Source organism: Erythrolamprus reginae, unplaced genomic scaffold (assembly GCF_031021105.1).
Source record: "Erythrolamprus reginae isolate rEryReg1 unplaced genomic scaffold, rEryReg1.hap1 H_31, whole genome shotgun sequence".
Lineage (NCBI taxonomy): Eukaryota > Metazoa > Chordata > Lepidosauria > Squamata > Dipsadidae > Erythrolamprus > Erythrolamprus reginae.
In genome coordinates, this window is record NW_027248486.1 from 393985 (window position 1) to 412472 (window position 18488).

Sequence of the window (18488 nt, forward strand, 5' to 3'; positions counted from 1 at the left end):
TGGGAAATATTGACTTACCATACAGAGAATTCTGAGAATTGAAACCTAAGAGCCTCAAATAGAAAAATATTCCCTAAAGCAGAGGTTCTCAACCTTTCTAATGTCGTGACCTCTTAATACAGCTCCTCATGTGGTGGTGACCTCGCCAACCGTAAGTCCAGCGCCAATTCTCCCAACAGAGCTTGAAGCTGATTGGCAGGAAGATCAGTAGGACATCCGCACTGTAAACGCCTGTTTGGTCAGATTATAAAAATAGGTTCCAAGGCTCCAGAATAGTTCCTAACCCCATGGGAAATTTGTCTTTTCCCTTGGTCTTAGGCAACCTCTGTGTAATGGTCATTTGACCTGACCCCCAGGTTGATAACCACCTTTACGGCCTAAAGGTATCCTTGGCAATATGGATACAGTTCCCAGGCTAATTTAAGGACTAAAATTTCTTTAGATCCTTTCCTTCCTCATTGACTGAGAGCCATTGTGAACATAATTCACCTACCAGTTCGACCAGCACCAAAAATATGAGCGTGTGGCCTTCCGTGCTTGCACTTTGCTCATACGTGCGGCTTGCACGGATGCGTGTGGCTTAGAAAATAGGACGCCATGGTACTGGGGTGGGTGAGCAGGGCCACCTGCAGGTCGCTACTACCAGTTCTCCCAAACTGGTCTGAACTGGTTGAATACCACCTCAGAATCCAAGATGGTACCCAACCGGTTCGGATCGGTTTGGAAGAACTGGTAGTAGAGAATACAGGAAGTAGAAGAACACAGATTCAGGCGAACTGGTAGCAGAGAACACATGGAGAATTGGTTAAATCTCTACTCGCCTATGAAGAGTCTTAAAATGGAAGATTAGGTTTACCTGGCACCTTTTCTACAGCAAAGTTGTTGCAAAGATATATCCTGATATCCCACTAACAAACAACCTCTGTGTAAACTGACCTGTTGGGTTATTAATCACTGCTTATTTAGACCTGAGACAAAATGCTGAGCTCTAAGGAATTTCCACTCCCGTTGGCAGAACTATCTGAATGTAGCTCTATATTGAATCATCCGAGGTTTCTTTTTTCCTGATAATTTGGTTCAAGTCCACTGTGCTTGGTTTTTCCTTTATGTCAAAACCTGTATGACTGCCTTCACTGTGCTGCAAGATGATTGTGCTTGCCAGTGTTTTTAATTTTAAAAAAAGTTGTTGATAAACTTGCCCGCCTTTGCTCAATGCCAACCAACTTTTATAAAATGGCATCTTGACAGGGTTCAGCTAATGTAAGGCTGGATGATTTTTACATTGGTTTTTTTTAATGTGAGTCGGATAGTTTTACAAATTTGATTAATAGATAAATACATATCCCAGCAGCCGATTAGGTCCCACAGAGTTGGCCTTCTCCAGGTCCCGTCGACCAAACAATGTTGTCCGGCAGGACCTAGGGGAAGAGCCTTCTCTGTTGTGGCCCTGGCCCTCTGGAATCAACTCCTCTGGAGATTTGAACTGCTCCCACCCTCCTCACCTTTCTCAAGAGCCTGAAGACCTATCTATGTCGCCAGGCATGGGGCAACGAATGTATCCCCTTTTCTGACCATTAAAGTTATGAGTGGGTATGATTGTGTAGTATTGATAGTTTTTAAGATAATGGGTTTTAGTTACAGTTTTAATTATTAGATTTCTGTATTGTTTTATTGTTGTTGTGAGCTGCCCTGAGTTTTCGGAGAGGGGCGGCATACAAATCTAATAAATTATTATTATTATTATTATTATTATTATTATTATTATTATTATTATTATGTCAGTACAACACAGCAAACTATGCTGGATTTCATATTTCATCACCAGTTGGGTGCTTCCCAAGCACCTAGGACTGCGTGATGTAGCGGCGAATTATGTTTGCTAATCCCAGTAAAGCGGCCTTTTGCAATTGACAGATGGAGATTTTGTCAATTCCGAAGGTTTTCAAATGTCCGCTGAGATCCTTTGGCACTGCGCCCAGCATGCCAAGTACCACTGGGACCACTTTCACGGGCTTATGCCAGAGTCGTTGCAGCTCGATTTTTAGATCTTCATATTTCACTAATTTCTCTAGCTGCTTCTCCTCAATTCTGCTGTCCTCTGGAATTGCAATGTCGATGATCCATACTTTCTTTTTCTCCACGATCACAATGTCTGGTGTGTTATGCTTCAGAATTCGGTCAGTCTGAAGTCGGAAGTCCCATAGTAGTTTTGCTTGCTCATTTTTGACCACTTTTTTGGGCTTATGATCCCACCAGTTCTTTGCCACTGGTAAATGGTAGTTCCGGCACAAGTTCCAGTTGTTTATTATTATTATTATTATTATTATTATTATGATTATTATTATTATTATTATTAATTTTCTGGTCTGGGAGAAGCACGAGGCAGCCACAGATCACAACCTTTGACTTCTGTTAAAGTCGGGGGGAAAAATACATGTACTTCTGGAAAACCGGAATTATTTCAATGAGAGGTCTGAGGAGTTTATTCGGCTGTGTTTCCTTCCCTTCGGGACTCTTCGGGACTTTGATGATGGGAAGAATCGAAAAGGGCTCTCTAAGGATCCTTCCCTACCTCCTCTGCTTCTAATCTTCAATCACACTTTGAAATGTAGCCTATTGCATTTCTTGCAGCTGTGAGAATAAGGAACAAAAATATATAGCACACGCAGCAACAAAATTCTCCCTTCCACTCCCTAAAACAGGGAAGGGGATAAATATATCAACACAAAGAAACATAGAAGATTGACGGCATAAAAAGACTTCATGGTCCATCTAGTCTGCCCTTGTACTATTTCCTGTATTTTATCTTAGGATGGATATATGTTTATCCCAGGCATGTTTAAATTCAGTTCCTGTCGATTTACCTACCACGTCTGCTGGCAGTTTGTTCCAAGCATCTACTACTCTTTCAGTAAAATAATATTTTCTCATGTTGCTTCTTGTCTTTCCCCCAACTAACCTCAGATTGTGCCTTGTTCTTGGGTTCACTTTCCTATTAAAAACACTTCCCTCCTGAACCATATTTCAACCCTTTAACATATTTAAATGTATCGATCATGTCCCCCCTTTCCCTTCTGTCCTCTAGAAGAAGTAGGAATATAATTACAACTCTTGTCAATTTCATCCCTGTTTCATTGGGGAGCTGGGGCAGGATACAAAGCTGTAAAAACCACCATTACCCTTTCTGGCCCTGTTAGAGTAGTGGAAGTACCGATAGCAATAGCATTTAGGCTTATAGACCACCCCATAGTGCTTTACAGGGCTCTTACATTTTACAATGTAAGCATAATTTGCATATTTGTCCCCAACAATCTGGATTCTCAATCTGGAAGGCTGAAAACTTGAGCCCCACCAGAATCAAACTGTGGGCAGAGTTTGCTTGTAATACTGCACTTTAAGCATTGCAATACAGGTACTTCAAGCCCTACATGGCTTGGTTACTTACTGTTCTGCCTGGCCTCGAGCCACCCAGGAACAAAGTAATTAATCAAACATACACAAACAGATTTGTAAAAATCAAACAAGGGTTGTTCTTTATATTCAGAAAACAGCAAACCACGAAGTTTCCGAGCAATGTTAGTTTAAGAAGTCAATAGGTCAGAGTTAATTACTCCAGTCAGTGCAGGAGCCTTTCAGGCTTACGTCAGCCAGAAATAGCTCACAATTTGAATGTCAGAATGTCCAGAAATCCACAGCAAACACCAAACCACAATTCATCACACTTTCTTCAAATGCTGAATGATAGACTCCCACACAAATCACTCCAACCCTTCCCTTTTTCATGATTGCAGCAGCGTCATTAGTTCTTATCACCTGTGACCTATAATTTGTTTCTGCGTTTGTGCAGCTGCTCTTGTCTTTCCAGCATTCTCCGGACCCGAGCATTCAGAATAGGGTTGTTCATTAACTCTTCCCCTTCTGATTCAGTTGAATCTCTGGCTGGAGATCTGACTGACTCCCTTCCCCTCTCTGTCTCTCCAGTCCTTTCCTGCTCCATTTCTCTCCCTGTCTCTGCTTCTGGTTCACTGTCTGATTCGTCCTCTAGCCAAACTGGTCTTCTGTAAACTGATGACTCCCATCCTCTGTGTCAAAATCAGCATCCACAGAAGCTGGCCTGAAGCCAACCACAACACTTATGGGACCGTCTCTTGCCTCATGTATCCCAGTGTCTGGTCAGGGCCCATAGAATTGGCTTTCTCCAGGTCTGGTCATCCAAGCAATGTCAGCTGGTGGGCCCTAGGGGAAGAGCCTTCTCTGTGGCAGCCCCGGCCCTTTGGAATCAAGATATCCGTACTGCGTAGAACTGCCATGAGTTGCATCTGCGAAAGTTGGGCAGCTGTTTACATTTCTTAAATCAAATCAATAAATGGTAACACTTGCTCTCTAATAATGCGGATGCTCCAAATCTCCAACATTATCAATGCACCAACTTGTAAAAGGTTGACTTTGTAACTGAAGGCTCATTTCAGAAACAGTGTGCTTGCACAGATCTTACATGCCTTCTAAGGCAATTGCTACTTTCCATCCAATGCCCATGAAATATTGCAGCCAGGGAGTGATGATGAACGCTGCATAGCAAACTCTGGATTATTGCTGTACAGAAAAGTTTTAAATTCTGACGACAATCTATCCGTTACCACCTTGTGGTAGCTAGATACATCATAATCCTTTTATACAAAATTTACTCTGACTAGGCAACATATTGCAACATAGGTAGCACTGCAAAAGTATGCAAAGTACTTACTTCCTTTGAAAAATTACTTATGTATACCAGTATCTACTCGGCGGCCCATAAATCTTATAAATAGATAAATAAATTGAGGAGATTACTGGAAAACAGAATTTCCAGGCTCTAACCGCTCTGCATACACCAGCACCAAGCACCTCTACAATCTCCTTGGCTAGCTTGGAATGCCTTTATGGGTTGTTGGAAACTGCCTCCACGCACAGATTTAACGTCGCCAACATTTGCATCGTACTTTTTCTTCGCGGGAAGAATTTGGAATGTCCACGCCTGGAGCTCTCCCATTTTATCCTCATAGGTCAGTGGAATCTCTTGCACAGGCTTCATCATGACTGATCAGGGATCTGTGTATTCCAGATCTCCTCCATCCAAATTGCAGAAAGTTATCACAGATTAGACCAATTGGATGAATCGTTCTGTGACAGCTGCTTTCTTAGAAAGCCAAGGTTGGTTCCAATCCAAATAGGTGAATGTGGAAAGAGAGACCAGGAAATGCTCATTATTATTATTTCGACAGGAAGCAGTCTCTGGCAAGGGAGATTTTCCTAAACGTCCATTAATATAATTACAGGGTGCGTTCCAAAAATAATGCAATTATTTTTAGAAAGTAATATATTGAACAGATTTGTGCAAACACTTGAAATTCTTCAAAGTACTGCCCTTGGGCCTCTACACTTTTTTTCCAGAGACTCTGCCATGACCGGTACGTGCCCTGGAAGGCGTCTTCGGGGACCTCTCGCAAGGTCTTCGTTACGGCTGATTGGATCTCTTCTATGGACAAAAAACGTGCCTTGCCACAACGCGCTACGAGTCTGCGAGTTCCTGGCCAAACACCAGGTGCCAATGCTGCCCCACCCACCCTCTATAGTCCTGACGTCGCCCCAGCAGACTTCTTTTTGTTCCCGGCCCTGAAAGGGACCCGTTTTTCATCCATAGAAGAGATCCAATCAGCCGTGACGAAGACCTTGCGAGAGGTCCCCTAAGACAGTGTTTCCCAACCTTGGCAACTTGAAGATATTTGGACTTCAACTTCCAGAATTCCTCAGCCAGCAAATGCTGGCTGGGGAATTCTGGGAATTGAAGTCCATATGTCTTCAAGTTGCCAAGGTTGGGAAACATTGCCCTAAGACAGTGATTTTCAATCTTTTTTGAGCTGCGGCACATTTTTTACATTTACAAAATCCTGGGGCACACCACCAACCAAAATGACACTCTAAGACAGTACATATTAAACATATTGCCCCCCCCCCTTGTGTGTGTGTGTGTGTATACACACTCTTGAACCATTTCCAAAAATAGGTGAGGGCTGGGGGGGTTTCTCTCTTATTCTTTGGGTGCTTTTTATCATATGCCAAGAGTCACTTCTCTCTTTTGTTTCTCTCTCTTTCCTCTCATTCTCTGCCTCAATTATTTTCTCTCTCTTTTTCTCCCCTTTTTTCTCACATTTCTCTCTCTCCTTCTCTCTCTTTCTTTCTCTCTCCCTCTCTCTCTTGCTTTCTTTCTCTCTTGCTTTCTTTCTCTCTCTTTCTCTCCCCCCGCTCTCTCTTGCTTTCTCTCTCTCTCTCTTGCTTTCTTTTTCTCTCTCTCTTGCTTTCTTTATCTCTCTCTCTTTTTTCACTTTTTTGTTTCTTTCTCTCTCTCTTGCTTTCTTTCTCTTTCTCTCTCTCTTTCTCTCTCCCCTCTTGCGGCACACCTGACCATGTTCCACAGCACACTAGTGTGCCGCGGCACACTGGTTGAAAAACACTGCCCTAAGACGCCTTCCAGGGCACGTACCGGTCATGGCAGAGTCACTGGAAAAAATGTGTAGAGGCCCAAGGACAGAACTTTGAAGAATTTTAAGTGTTTGTGCAAATCTGTCCAATAAATTACTTTTTAAAAAATTGCATTACTTTTGGAATGTACCCTGTATTCTAAGAGCAGAAAGAAAAGGAAAGAAATGGAATGAAGACAACCAAGACACACACTCTGGGAAGGGTTCATAAAGTTATCATCACTCGTATCTGGAACTGAATATTTCACATTAAGCCCAGCACTTCCCCCACCCACCCACAAAGCTGTTGGAAAATCATAAAATATATTGCTACCACTGAGAAAGGCTCGCTCGCTCAAAGTCCTCCATTTCTGGGTCTGTCCTAGTTACTTTTGGGAATGTTCTTGTTCTTCAACTCAGCCAGTTTGTTAGTTACGAAGCTCCACTTGAAGGCCACGCCTTCAGCCTCTCGGAGATCGTTCTCACAGCCAAGGTCACTGACTTCCTCAGCTGGACTCACCCCGGAACCCCCACTGCCCTCAACCCTTTCTTCGCTGGGATCCACCTTGGCTGTCATTTTTTCCAGAGGCGAAGTTTGCTGCCACTTGTTAGCAAAGACATCCCAAAAACCAGCCGTCTTCTTCTCAGCTGTTTCTTCTGCTGGTTTGGCAGCTAGAGGACTGAAAGGAGAAAAGGGATTTAGGAACGGAGAGGCATTAAAACTACATTGGATGGTGTGTTAATATTGGTTCTCCCAAGTCTTCGGAGAGGGGTGGCATACAAATCTAATAAATCATTATTTATTTTTATTTTATTTATTTATTAAATTTGTATGCCGCCCCTCTCCGCAGACTCGGGGCAGCTCACAACAGCAACAGAAAACAATATGTAAAACAAATTCAATAATTAGAAAGCTAAAAACCCATAATTTAAAAAACATGCACACAACATCCCATACATAAACAGTACAGGCCTGGGGAAGATATTTCAGTTCCCCCATGCCTGATGGCAGAGGTGGGTTTTAAGGAGTTTGCGGAAGGCAAGGAGGGTGGGAGCAGTTCTAATCTCAGGGGGGAGCTGGTTCCAGAGGGTCGGGGCCACCACAGAGAAGGCTCTTCCCCTGGTACCCACCACACAACATTGTTTAGTTGATGGGACTCGGAGAAGGCCAACTCTGTGGGACTTAACCGGCCGCTGGGATTTGTGCGGCAGAAGGTGGTCCCTGAGATATTCTGGTCCGATGCCATGAAGGGCTTTATAGGTCATAACCAACACTTTGAATTGTGACCGGAAATTGATTGGCAACCAATGCAGACTGCGGAGTGTTGGTGTAACATGGGCATACCTTGGGAAGCCCATGATTGCTCTCGCAGCTGCATTCTGCACGATATGAACTTTTCGAACACTTTTCAAAGGTAGCCCCATGTAGAGAGCATTACAGTAGTCGAATCTCGAGGTGATGAGGGCATGAGTGACTGTGAGCAGTGACTCCCGGTTCAGATAGTGCCGCAACTGGTGCACCAGGCGAACCTGGGCAAACGTCACCCTCACCACAGCTAAAAGATGGTTCTCTAATGTGAGCTATGGATCGAGGAGGACACCCAAGTTGCGGACCCTTTCTGAGGGGGTCAATAATTTCCCCCCCAGGGTTATGGATGGACAGATGGAATTGTTCTTGGGAGGCAAAACCCACAGCCACTCCGTCTTATCCGGGTTGAGTTTGAGTCTGTTGACACCCATCCAGACCCCAACAGCCTCCAGGCACCGGCACATCACTTCCACTGCTTCGTTGACTTATTATTATTATTATTATTATTATTATTATTATTATTATTATTATATCCTAAGTGATGGTATTTAAGGCCCTGTGCTCAAACACACCAAATTACTTGGCGACCTATTTATCTCGGTATACACCAGTGATGGCGAACCTATGGCACGGGTGCCACAGGTGGCACGCGGAGCCATATCTGCTGGCATGCGAGCCTTTGCCCTGGCTCAAGAAATAGTGCATAAAATTATTACCCCCATTGCGCCCCCCCCCCCCATGGGCGCAGCAGCCCGTTACTGAATGAATGAATGAATGAATGAATGAATGAATGAATGAATGAATGAATGAATGAATGGCTCCTGGAGGCTGAAGACTCCATTCAACTAAGTTGTGTCACATTTTATCTGCCCGCTAGAGGGCAGAAGGCCAAAAGAAACAGCTGACTGATTCTAGATAATCAGAGAGAATATTTGCAATTAGTTCGCAGGGACCTTGTTAGCAGGGGTATTAGCAGGGGTGGGCTACTGCCCGGATGCAGGGGGGGGGTGCCTGGGGGCCATAAATTCACAGCTTGATGGCCAACTGTAAGAATAGTGTGTATGTATATGAGTGTGTTTTTTCTTTTTTTATGTAATAACTTTTTAATGGGTTTTTACTTTGTTATGTTTTAACCTCAGGTAACTATTCGACTTCTTTTACTGTTCTGTATTTATTCTTATATTTGTACTGTTGTTGTAAGCCGCCCTCAGTCCTTCAGGATTGGGCGGCATAGAAGTTGGATAGATAGGTAGGTAGGTAGGTAGGTAGGTAGGTAGGTAGACAGATAGACAGACAGACAGACAAGATTGATAAGTAGGTAGGTAGGTAGGCAGGCAGGCAGGCAGATAAGGTAGGTAGGTGGGTAAATAGATAGATAGATAGACAGACAGACAGACAGACAGACAGACAGACAAGATTGACAGATAGATAGATGGATAGATAGATAGGTAGGTAGGTAGGTAGGTAGGCAGGCAGGCAGGCAGGCAAGCAGACAGACAGATAAGGTAGGTAGGTGGGTAAATTGATAGATAGATTAGATAGATAGATAGATAGATAGATAGATAGATAGATAGATAGATAGATTAGATAGATAGATAGATAGATAGATTAGATAGATAGATAGATAGATAGATAGATAGATAGATAGATTAGATAGATAGATAGATTAGATAGATTAGATAGATAGATAGATTAGATAGATAGATAGATAGATAGATAGATTAGATAGATAGATAGATAGATAGATAGATAGATTAGATAGATAGATAGATAGATAGATTAGATAGATAGATAGATTAGATAGATAGATAGATAGATAGATAGATTAGATAGATAGATAGATAGATAGATAGATAGATAGATTAGATAGATAGATAGATTAGATAGATAGATAGATAGATAGATAGATTAGATAGATAGATAGATAGATAGATAGATAGATAGATAGATAGATAGACAGACTGTTTGTCTATCTATCTATCTATCTATCTATCTACCTACTTACCTACCTACCTACCTACCTACCCACCTACCTACCTTATAAATAAATAAATGTGCGCACGTGTTTCAGTGAGGCTTTTTGCTTCTGCATATCCTTCCATGCAAAAAACCTCACCGAAACATATGCACATGCTCAGAAGCTGAATCTCACACCAATGTGTGTGTGTGTGCATGCATGTGTCCGGGGCACGGAGATGCGTGTGCATCTCCATTTTTCATACCGGGATGGCATACCGGACTGTCCATGCTGCAGCCCCACTACTTGGATGAACCAGTGTGAACTGGGAGGAATCCATTTCTGGTCTCAACATCATTTTTATATCATTACTCACCAGAGCTTACAAAACCTTTGCCAGACCCATCCTTGAATACAGCTCATCCGTTTGAAACCCATATCGCATCTCAGACATTAACACCCTTGAAAATGTCCAAAGATACTTCACTAGACGATACTTCACCTCCACTCGAAATAGAATACCCTACGAGACTAGACTTACAATCCTGGGCCTAGAAAGTTTAGAACTAAGACGCCTTAAACAAGATCTAAGTATCGCCCACAAGCTCATATGCTGCAACGTCCTGCCTGTCGGCGACTACTTCAGCTTCAACCACAACAACACAAGAGCTCACAACAGATTTAAACTTAATATTAACCGCTCCAAACTTGACTGTAAAAAGTACGACTTCAGTAACCGAGTTGTTGAAGCGTGGAACTCATTGCCGGACTCTGTAGTGTCATCCCCAAACCCCCAACACTTTACCCTTAGACTATCCATGGTTGACCTCTCCAGATTCCTAAGAGGTCAGTAAGGGGCGTACATAAGTGCACCAGCGTGCCTTCCATCCCCTGTCTTATTGCTTTCCTATATATCCTATACCATTCTTCTATTCCTATATTTATTCTATTCTTTCACTGATATATATTATTCCTATTTCTTCTCTTCTATTCTTTCTTAGGTATACTTTACTATGAGTATATCCTCTATAACCTTCATTATATATTTACTATATGTATACCCAATATAACTCTCATTGTGCAATGGACAAAATCAATCAATCAATCAATAAAAATATTTGTACGTGTTGTGGTTAGCTCTGGCCCAGCTCCTGCCCCAAGGACTGTGGATGTGGGGGAGACATCCACATGCTGCAGGGCTGTTTTGCCCCCGGTGGAATCTGCTGATGAAGGCTCCTCTGACTAAGAAGACATTAGTGACAGGGAGGAGGAGAGTGTGGCAGACAGCTCAGAAGGAGATCAGTTATGTAGCTCCTCCTTGGATTCAGAATAAGAGTTAATGATACAGCCACGCATGCGGAGAGCGATGCATAGGCAGCAACAACTGAGAGATTACTATGAAAGAAAATGAGGCCACCTGTGGTTGGATGGGGCTGTGGTCATTAGTGAGGCTGCTATAAATAGCAGCCTGTGGGTTTGGCCATTGTGGAGGATTATCTGATCGTTGTGTTTCATGACTGCTTTACTGACTTTGACCTTTTGTGTGCTGATTTTTCCCCGCTTGGAAACTAAACCAGAGCAAAGTGTGTTTCACTTTGTGAAAGAAGAAGGACTGTGAATTGCCTCACAGCTGCAAGCTAAGTATCACAGGACTGATAAGGGACTTGTACCAATTACCAGGTTGTTTGGAGACCAGTGCTCTTTGCTATCCCAAAAGAGGGCTTAGTTTAAGTGAATTTTCATTATAAAGAACATTGTTTTGAATTTTCAAACGTGTGTGTGTCTGAAGTTGTACCTGTGAATTTTTGGGAGAAGTCTACCAGAGAGCCCGACAGAACAGTACATAATTACAAGAGGGTGCAAAACCATCGACCACAATGGGAGAAAACCCAAGCTCCTTAACATTAATCTGGTTTTGCAAGGTGGGCGTGACTAGAAAACAAAACACTAACACTTATTTCTAGACAAATATAAGGAAGCTGAAGGCGTAGGGCATTTCCTTCCTAATTCTTCGGGCAACAATAGCTTTCTCTGCCAATAGTAGCCAAGAACAGCTCATATCAGAAAAACATAAGGAAATGAAAGATTCAGGGTGGTTGTGACTTTGAATAAGGGGCCGAGAATGTGAATTGATTGATGGCAATATTTCTCGGGGTTGTTTGTTTTTGAGTTTTGTTTTGTTTTTTTGCAGAATCTGGGGCACTCCAAGTTTGGAGGGAGGCGTTCTCCTACATAAATGCTTGCTATAACTATAAAAATGGACAGGCATTCTGTGTAAAGGGATGTACGTGCTATTTCATTAAAGCAGTGTTTCCCAACCTTGACAACTTTAAGATATTTATTTTATTTATTATTATTTATTATTTGTGATGTCAAGCATATATTAGATCAGTGTTTCCCAACCGTGGCAACTTGAAGATATTTTGGACTTCAACTCCCAGAATTCCCCAGCCAGCGAATGCTGGCTTGGGAATTCTGGGAGTTGAAGTCCAGATATCTTCAAGTTGCCACGGTTGGGAAACACTGTATTAGATAACAGATATAGGTATAAACATGGTTATTAATACATGAAATGATGTACCTCCCTCAACAACATGCATTCTTGCCTCCTGCCTCTTGATTGACATCATCGGTGCGCTTACGTGCGCCCTTACACACCTCTTAGGAATGGGGTGAGGTCCACAGTAGACAGTTTAAGGTTGAAGCTATGGGGGGTGTTCGATGAAGTAACTACGGAATCAGGTAATATATTCCAGGTATTGAACACTCTGTTGCTGGTCACACTTCCTGCAATCGAGTTTGTTGTGGTTTAAATTAAGTTTGCATCTATTTGTGTGCTTGGGTATTGTTGTGGTTGAAGGCAGTAATGGGCAGCCAAAATTTTTACTGCCAGTGTGGGTGTGGCTTGATGGTCACGTGATTGGGTAGGAGTGGCTTGCCGGCCATGAGACCAGGTGGGAGTGGCTTGAACGATGATCATCGTTCAAGTGAACTGTTAAGTCCTAGACTTACAACCTCACCAGTGTCCCTCTCTGGGGTGACAAACAGGTGCCAATCAGCAGTTGAGAAAGTGGAGGGAGGAAATGGCCCCCCTGCAACTCCTGCCAGTGCTGGTCTCCCTGCCACTTTCCAAGGAGGAGGAGGAGGATGGGTGGGTTGGATGGTCAACTGGAGCTGGGCACACAGCTACATTTATGTTGTGAGCCGCCCAGAGTCCTCGGAGAGGAGCGGCATACAAATCCCATAAATAAATTTCCACTGGTGGAACTGTGTTCCACCCCATCCTGCCTGCTTCCCACCCCTGGTTGAAGGTGAAGTAATCATTGACAGGTAGGACATTGTAGTAGATAATTTTACATACTATGCTTAGGTATTCTGTTGTTAGCAGAGAAGTGGAGGAATCTTCTCGTGAAATGTCTCTGGACTCTCTCAATTGTATTTATGTCAGATATGCAGACAGATGAACTGTATTTGAGAATTGGTCCAACAAATGTTTTGAATGCTCTAGTGAGCAGTACAATATTACCAGAGAAGACTAAGTTAACAACTCTTAATGCTTTTTTTGCAATGTTATTACAGTGGGCTCTGGTACTTAGACCATTAGAGATGAGTACTCCAAGTCTTTGACAAAGTGAGGGTCATCTACAAGGTCATTGTCCATCCAGTTTCTATTTTATGTTCTGATTTTCTTTTTGCAAATATACTGCTCAAAAAAATAAAGGGAACACTTAAACCACACAATATAACTCCAAGTAAATCAAACTTCTGTGAAATCAAACTGTCCACTTAGGAAGCAACAATGATTGACAATCAACTTCACCTGCTGTTGTGCACATTCAACTTTGTACAGAACAAAGTATTCAATGAGAATATTTCATTCCTTCAGATCTAGGATGACTGTTTGACTGTTCCCTTTATTTTTTTGAGCAGTGTATGCAAGGCAGAGCATTTGTTGGTTGAGATTTGTAGTTGCCATTTGTTTGACCATTCTGACACATGGCCAAGGTCTTTTTGAAGGGTAGCAGTATTGTCGGTGGTGTTAAATATTTTTACATCATCAGCAAAGAGAACACAGTTGCTTTTAATATGATCACAAAGATCATTTATGTAAAGCTAATAGGGGGACTTCAACTCTCTTATATTTGTCTGGCTGGCTGGAGACTTGTGGGAGTTGAAGTCCACATATCTTAAAGTTCTCAAGGTTGAAAATCATTGCCAAGAGGGTAAAATGTGATTGAATGAAGGTGTATAATTGGGCACATTTTTAGAATTGTAATTAGATAGATATCTCTTACTGGTCAGCAGATGGTTCAGGAACCAGCAACTGATCTTCATCCTCCCGATTAAACAAAGATGACATGGTCCTCCAGCCTTTGACTCCAGCTCCCTGGACCTACATGCCAAAATCAGAAATTTGGGTTGTGGACAGACATCATGGAACAGGGGTCTCCAAACCTAGCAACTTTAAGACTTGTGGACTTCAACTCCCAGAATTCCTCAGCCAGTAATTCTGGGAGTTGAAGTCCACAAGTCTTAAATTTTCTGTATTGCAACAATAACTTCAGAAATCTAAAAGAGGCTTCAGCTCTTTGGACAAGGACAGCGACTGTTCTTACCCGCTGAGCCAACTGAGCAACGGAGTTCAGTCCCTCCTCTGACAGCATTATGGAGTCTGTAGTTTCCACGAGTTGAGGGTTCTCGCTCTGAAATAAGAAATCGTCTTTTGAGAATTGTTGGTGCAAGAATAGGCAACAGTGGCCTTTTGTTTGTTTGTTTGTTTGTTTGTTTGTTTGTTCGTTCGTTCGTTCGTTCGTTCGTTCGTTCGTTCGTTCATTCATTCATTTATTAGATTTGTATGCCGCCCCTCTCCGTAGACTCGGGGCGGCTCACAACACAATAAAACAGTTCATGACAAATCTAATAATTTACAATTTACAATTTAAAATATTTTTTAAAACCCATTATTAAGCAGACATACCTACAAACATACCATACATAAATTATATAGGCCCGGGGGAAATATCTCAGTTCCCCCATGCCTGACGACAAAGGTGGGTTTTAAGGAGTTTACGAAGGTGGGTTTTAAGGAGTTTCCTTCTACAGGGATCTGTGACTCCATTCAGTAGAGCAGAGGCATCAAACTCACCAGGATTGTGTTTGACCTGTGGGGTAGGTGTACGGTGGGCCAGGCCAGCTCGACATCACTTGTGTGGGGGGCACCTGTGGTGACCCAGGTACTCTGCGAGCAAAACGGGCTCCCGAGCTCTATTTTCACCTGCAACAGTCACCTGCAACCTTCTGCCAGCAAAAGCAGAGCCTGGGAGTGCTTCCCGTGGCCCTCATAAGCTGTTTTCGGCTGCAATGGCCTCCTTCAACTCTCTGCCAGTGAAAATGGAGCTCCGTTTTCACTGACAGAGGCACGCGGGCCAGGCCCTTGCGGTTTCCAGGGCAGCACAACGGGGTCAGATATAGATTAGATTTACAGTATTGGATTTATATGCCGCCCCTCTCCGCAGACTCGGGGCGGCTCACAACAATAATAAAACAAAAACAGTACATAGTGACAAATCCAATGCCCACCAATCCAATTACAATTTTAAGTTAAGAAATTCATAAAACAATCCCAATATATATAAAAAACAAGCACACAATCAATCAAACGGCAAAACAACATGGGCAAGGGGGAGATGTTTTAGTTCCCCCATGCCTGACGGCAGAGGTGGGCTTTAAGGAGTTTACAAAAGGCAGGGAGGGTTGGGGCAATCCTAATCTCAGGGGGGAGCTGGTTCCAGAGGGGTGGGGCCACCACAGAGAAGGCTCTTCCCCTGAGTCCCGCCAGACGACATTGTTTAGTCGACGGGACCCGAAGAAGGCCAACTCTGTGGGACCTAACCAGTTGCTGGGATTCGTGCGTCAGAAGGCGGTCCCGAAGATATTCTGGTCCGGTGCCATGAAGAGCTTTATAGGTCATAACCAACACTTTGAATTGTGACCGGAAACTGATCAGCAACCAATGCAGACTGCGGAGTGTTGGAGTAACATGGGCATATTTGGGAAGCCCATAATTTCTCTCGCAGCTGCATTCTGCACGATCTGAAGTTTCCGAACACTTTTCAAAGGTAGCCCCATGTAGAGAGCGTTACAGTAGTCGAACCTCGAGGTGATGAGGGCATGAGTGACTGTGAGTAATGACTCCCGGTCCAAATAGGGCTGCAACTGGTGCACCAGGCGAATCTGGGCAAACGCACACTGGATCCAGCCCTGGGGCCTTGAGTTTGACACCCCTGCATTAAAGAGAGCAGAATAAGAACAGCTGAGTTGCTTTACTCCATTTTGAACTGAAATGTTGCAAATCATCTCTCAATATCTCTCCTCCCCATCCGAAAGATTATTGAATAATAATACAGTGGTACCTCTACTTAAGAACTTAATTCATTCCGTGACCAGGTACTTAAGTAGAAAAGTTTGTAAGTAGAAGCAATTTTTCCCATAGGAATCTATGTAAAAGCAAATAATGCGTGCAAACCCATTAGGAAAAAAATAAAAGCTCGGAATTTGGGTGGGAGGAGGAGGAGGAAGAAGAGGAGGAGGACAGTCGCTACCCATCTTACATGGGGAAAGTTCCATTCCATTCTATTCCATTATTATTCCATTCTATTCCGTTCCATTATTATTCCTTTCCATTATTATTCCATTCCATTCCACTCCATTCCATTATTATTCCATTCCATTATTATTCCATTCCATTATTATTCCATTCCATTCCATTATAATCCCATTCCATTATTATTCCATTCCATTATTATCCCATTCCATTCCATTATTATTCCATTCCATTATTATTCCATTCCATTATTATTCCATTCCATTATTATTCCATTCCATTATTATTCCATTCCACTCCATTCCATTATTATTCCATCATTATTCCATTCCATTATTATTCCATTCCATTCACTTATGATCTGGGGTCTCCCCCACCACCTTCCAGATATGTGTGGCCTTCAACCTCCAGAATTTTTGCCAATGGCTTTGCCGTCTAAAAAACACTAGGAGTCCATCCATCTGGGACGGGTGGGAAAGCTAACACAGCCCATGTCCAACGACCAAGGAAAAAGAAGAGGTTTGATCATGGGTTTCTCTACCTCATCTTGGAGATCCTCTTCCTGGAGCTCTCCACCAAGAGCTTGCATTACTTTTGTCTTGTAGACTCTCCAGAATCCCTGCGTCATCGTTGCAACTGCCAGATCAGCTTCTATGATCTCAGTTTCTTCAGATGTGAGAGAAGCTCCAAGCTTTACACTCCCCTTTTTCTATGTTTCTGCGCTGAGAAAAACTAAGCAAGTTTAAGTCCCAGCGGCCATGGTGTCGTGGCTTTCAGCTGCTTTGGAGGCTCTGCGGGATATTAGTAGCTCAGCTAGAAGCTAGTTTGTCCTGCGACTTCACACCTGTTTCTAGCGGCCTCCTCCTTAGATCTGGTGTCTTCATTAAACATTCAGAAGCATACAGCATTCATCTCAAAGAACAAAGTAGAATCGGATACATGGCTGAAACAGAATAATAATGAATGACAGCTCTTGGGGGGCGGGGGAACAGGCAAACCACCCCCCAGATAAGTTCTGCAAAAAATATGATTGCCTTCTTGTTGTGGTTAGCTCTGGCCCAGCTCCTGCCCCAAGGACTGTGGATGTGGGGGAGACATCCACATGCTGCAGGCCTGTTTTGCCCCTGGTTGGAATCTGCTGATGAAGGCTCCTCTGACCAAGAAGACATGAGTGACAGGGAGGAGGAGAGTGGGGCAGACAGCTCAGAAGGAGATCAATTCTCTAGCTCCTCCTTGGATTCAGAACAAGAGTTAATGATACAGCCACGCATGCGGAGAGCGATGCATAGGCAGCAACAACTGAGAGATTATTATCAAAGAAAATGAGGCCACCTGTGGTTGGGTGGGGCTGTGGTGATTAGTGAGGCTGCTATAAAGAGCAGCCTGTGGGTTTGGCCATTGTGGAGGATTATCTGATCGTTGTGTTTCATGACTGCTTTACTGACTTTGACCTTTTGTGTGCTGATTTTCCCCCGCTTTGAAACCAAACCAGAGCAAAGTGTGTTTCACTTTGTGAAAGAAGAAGGACTGTGAATTGCCTCACAGCTGCAAGCTAAGTATCACAGAACTGATAAGGGACTTGTACAAATTACCAGTTTGTTTGGAGACCAGTGCTCTTGGCTATACCAAAAGAGGGCTTGGTTTAAGTGAATTTTCATTATAAAGAACATTGTTTTGAATTTTCAAACGTGTGTGTGTCTGAAATTTGTACCTGTGAATTTTTGAGAGGATTCTACCAGAGAGCCCGACAGAACACTTCTTCAGCCCACACATGGAAAACTACCGTATTTTTCAGAGTATAAGACGCACACTTTTCCTCTCCAAAAGAGGCTGGAAATTCAGGTGCATCTTATACTCTGAATGTAGCTTTTGGGAATCTTTCCCCCCCCCAGCCCTAACTAGGTGCTAACGATCTTCCCAGCTCTTACCTTGCAAGCTCTTTCATTGTTACTCTTTGCGAAGAATGTTTTCCAAGCCCTAAGTCTTTGTAGAGCTTGCTCCGAATGTTTCTCTCCAGCCCTAACCAGGTGCTAACAGTGTTCCCAGGTCTTACCGGCTTGCAAGCTTTTTCATTGTTACTCTCTGCGAAGAATGTTTTCCAAGCCCTAAGTCTTTGCAGGG

General features: G+C 43.1%; 1 protein-coding gene across 1 annotated transcript; it reads right to left on the minus strand.

Moving 5' to 3' along the window:
• Positions 1–6879: 6879 nt before the first annotated feature.
• On the minus strand, positions 6880–16995 carry LOC139155597 (uncharacterized protein C1orf232-like). Its single transcript, XM_070730797.1, has 4 exons — positions 16909–16995; positions 14380–14466; positions 14059–14156; positions 6880–7177 (listed from the first exon to the last, which is right to left on the minus strand). The coding sequence occupies exons 1-4, from the start codon at positions 16993–16995 to the stop codon at positions 6880–6882; spliced, it is 570 nt and encodes a 189-aa protein (XP_070586898.1).
• Between the last annotated feature and the right edge of the window lie 1493 nt (positions 16996–18488).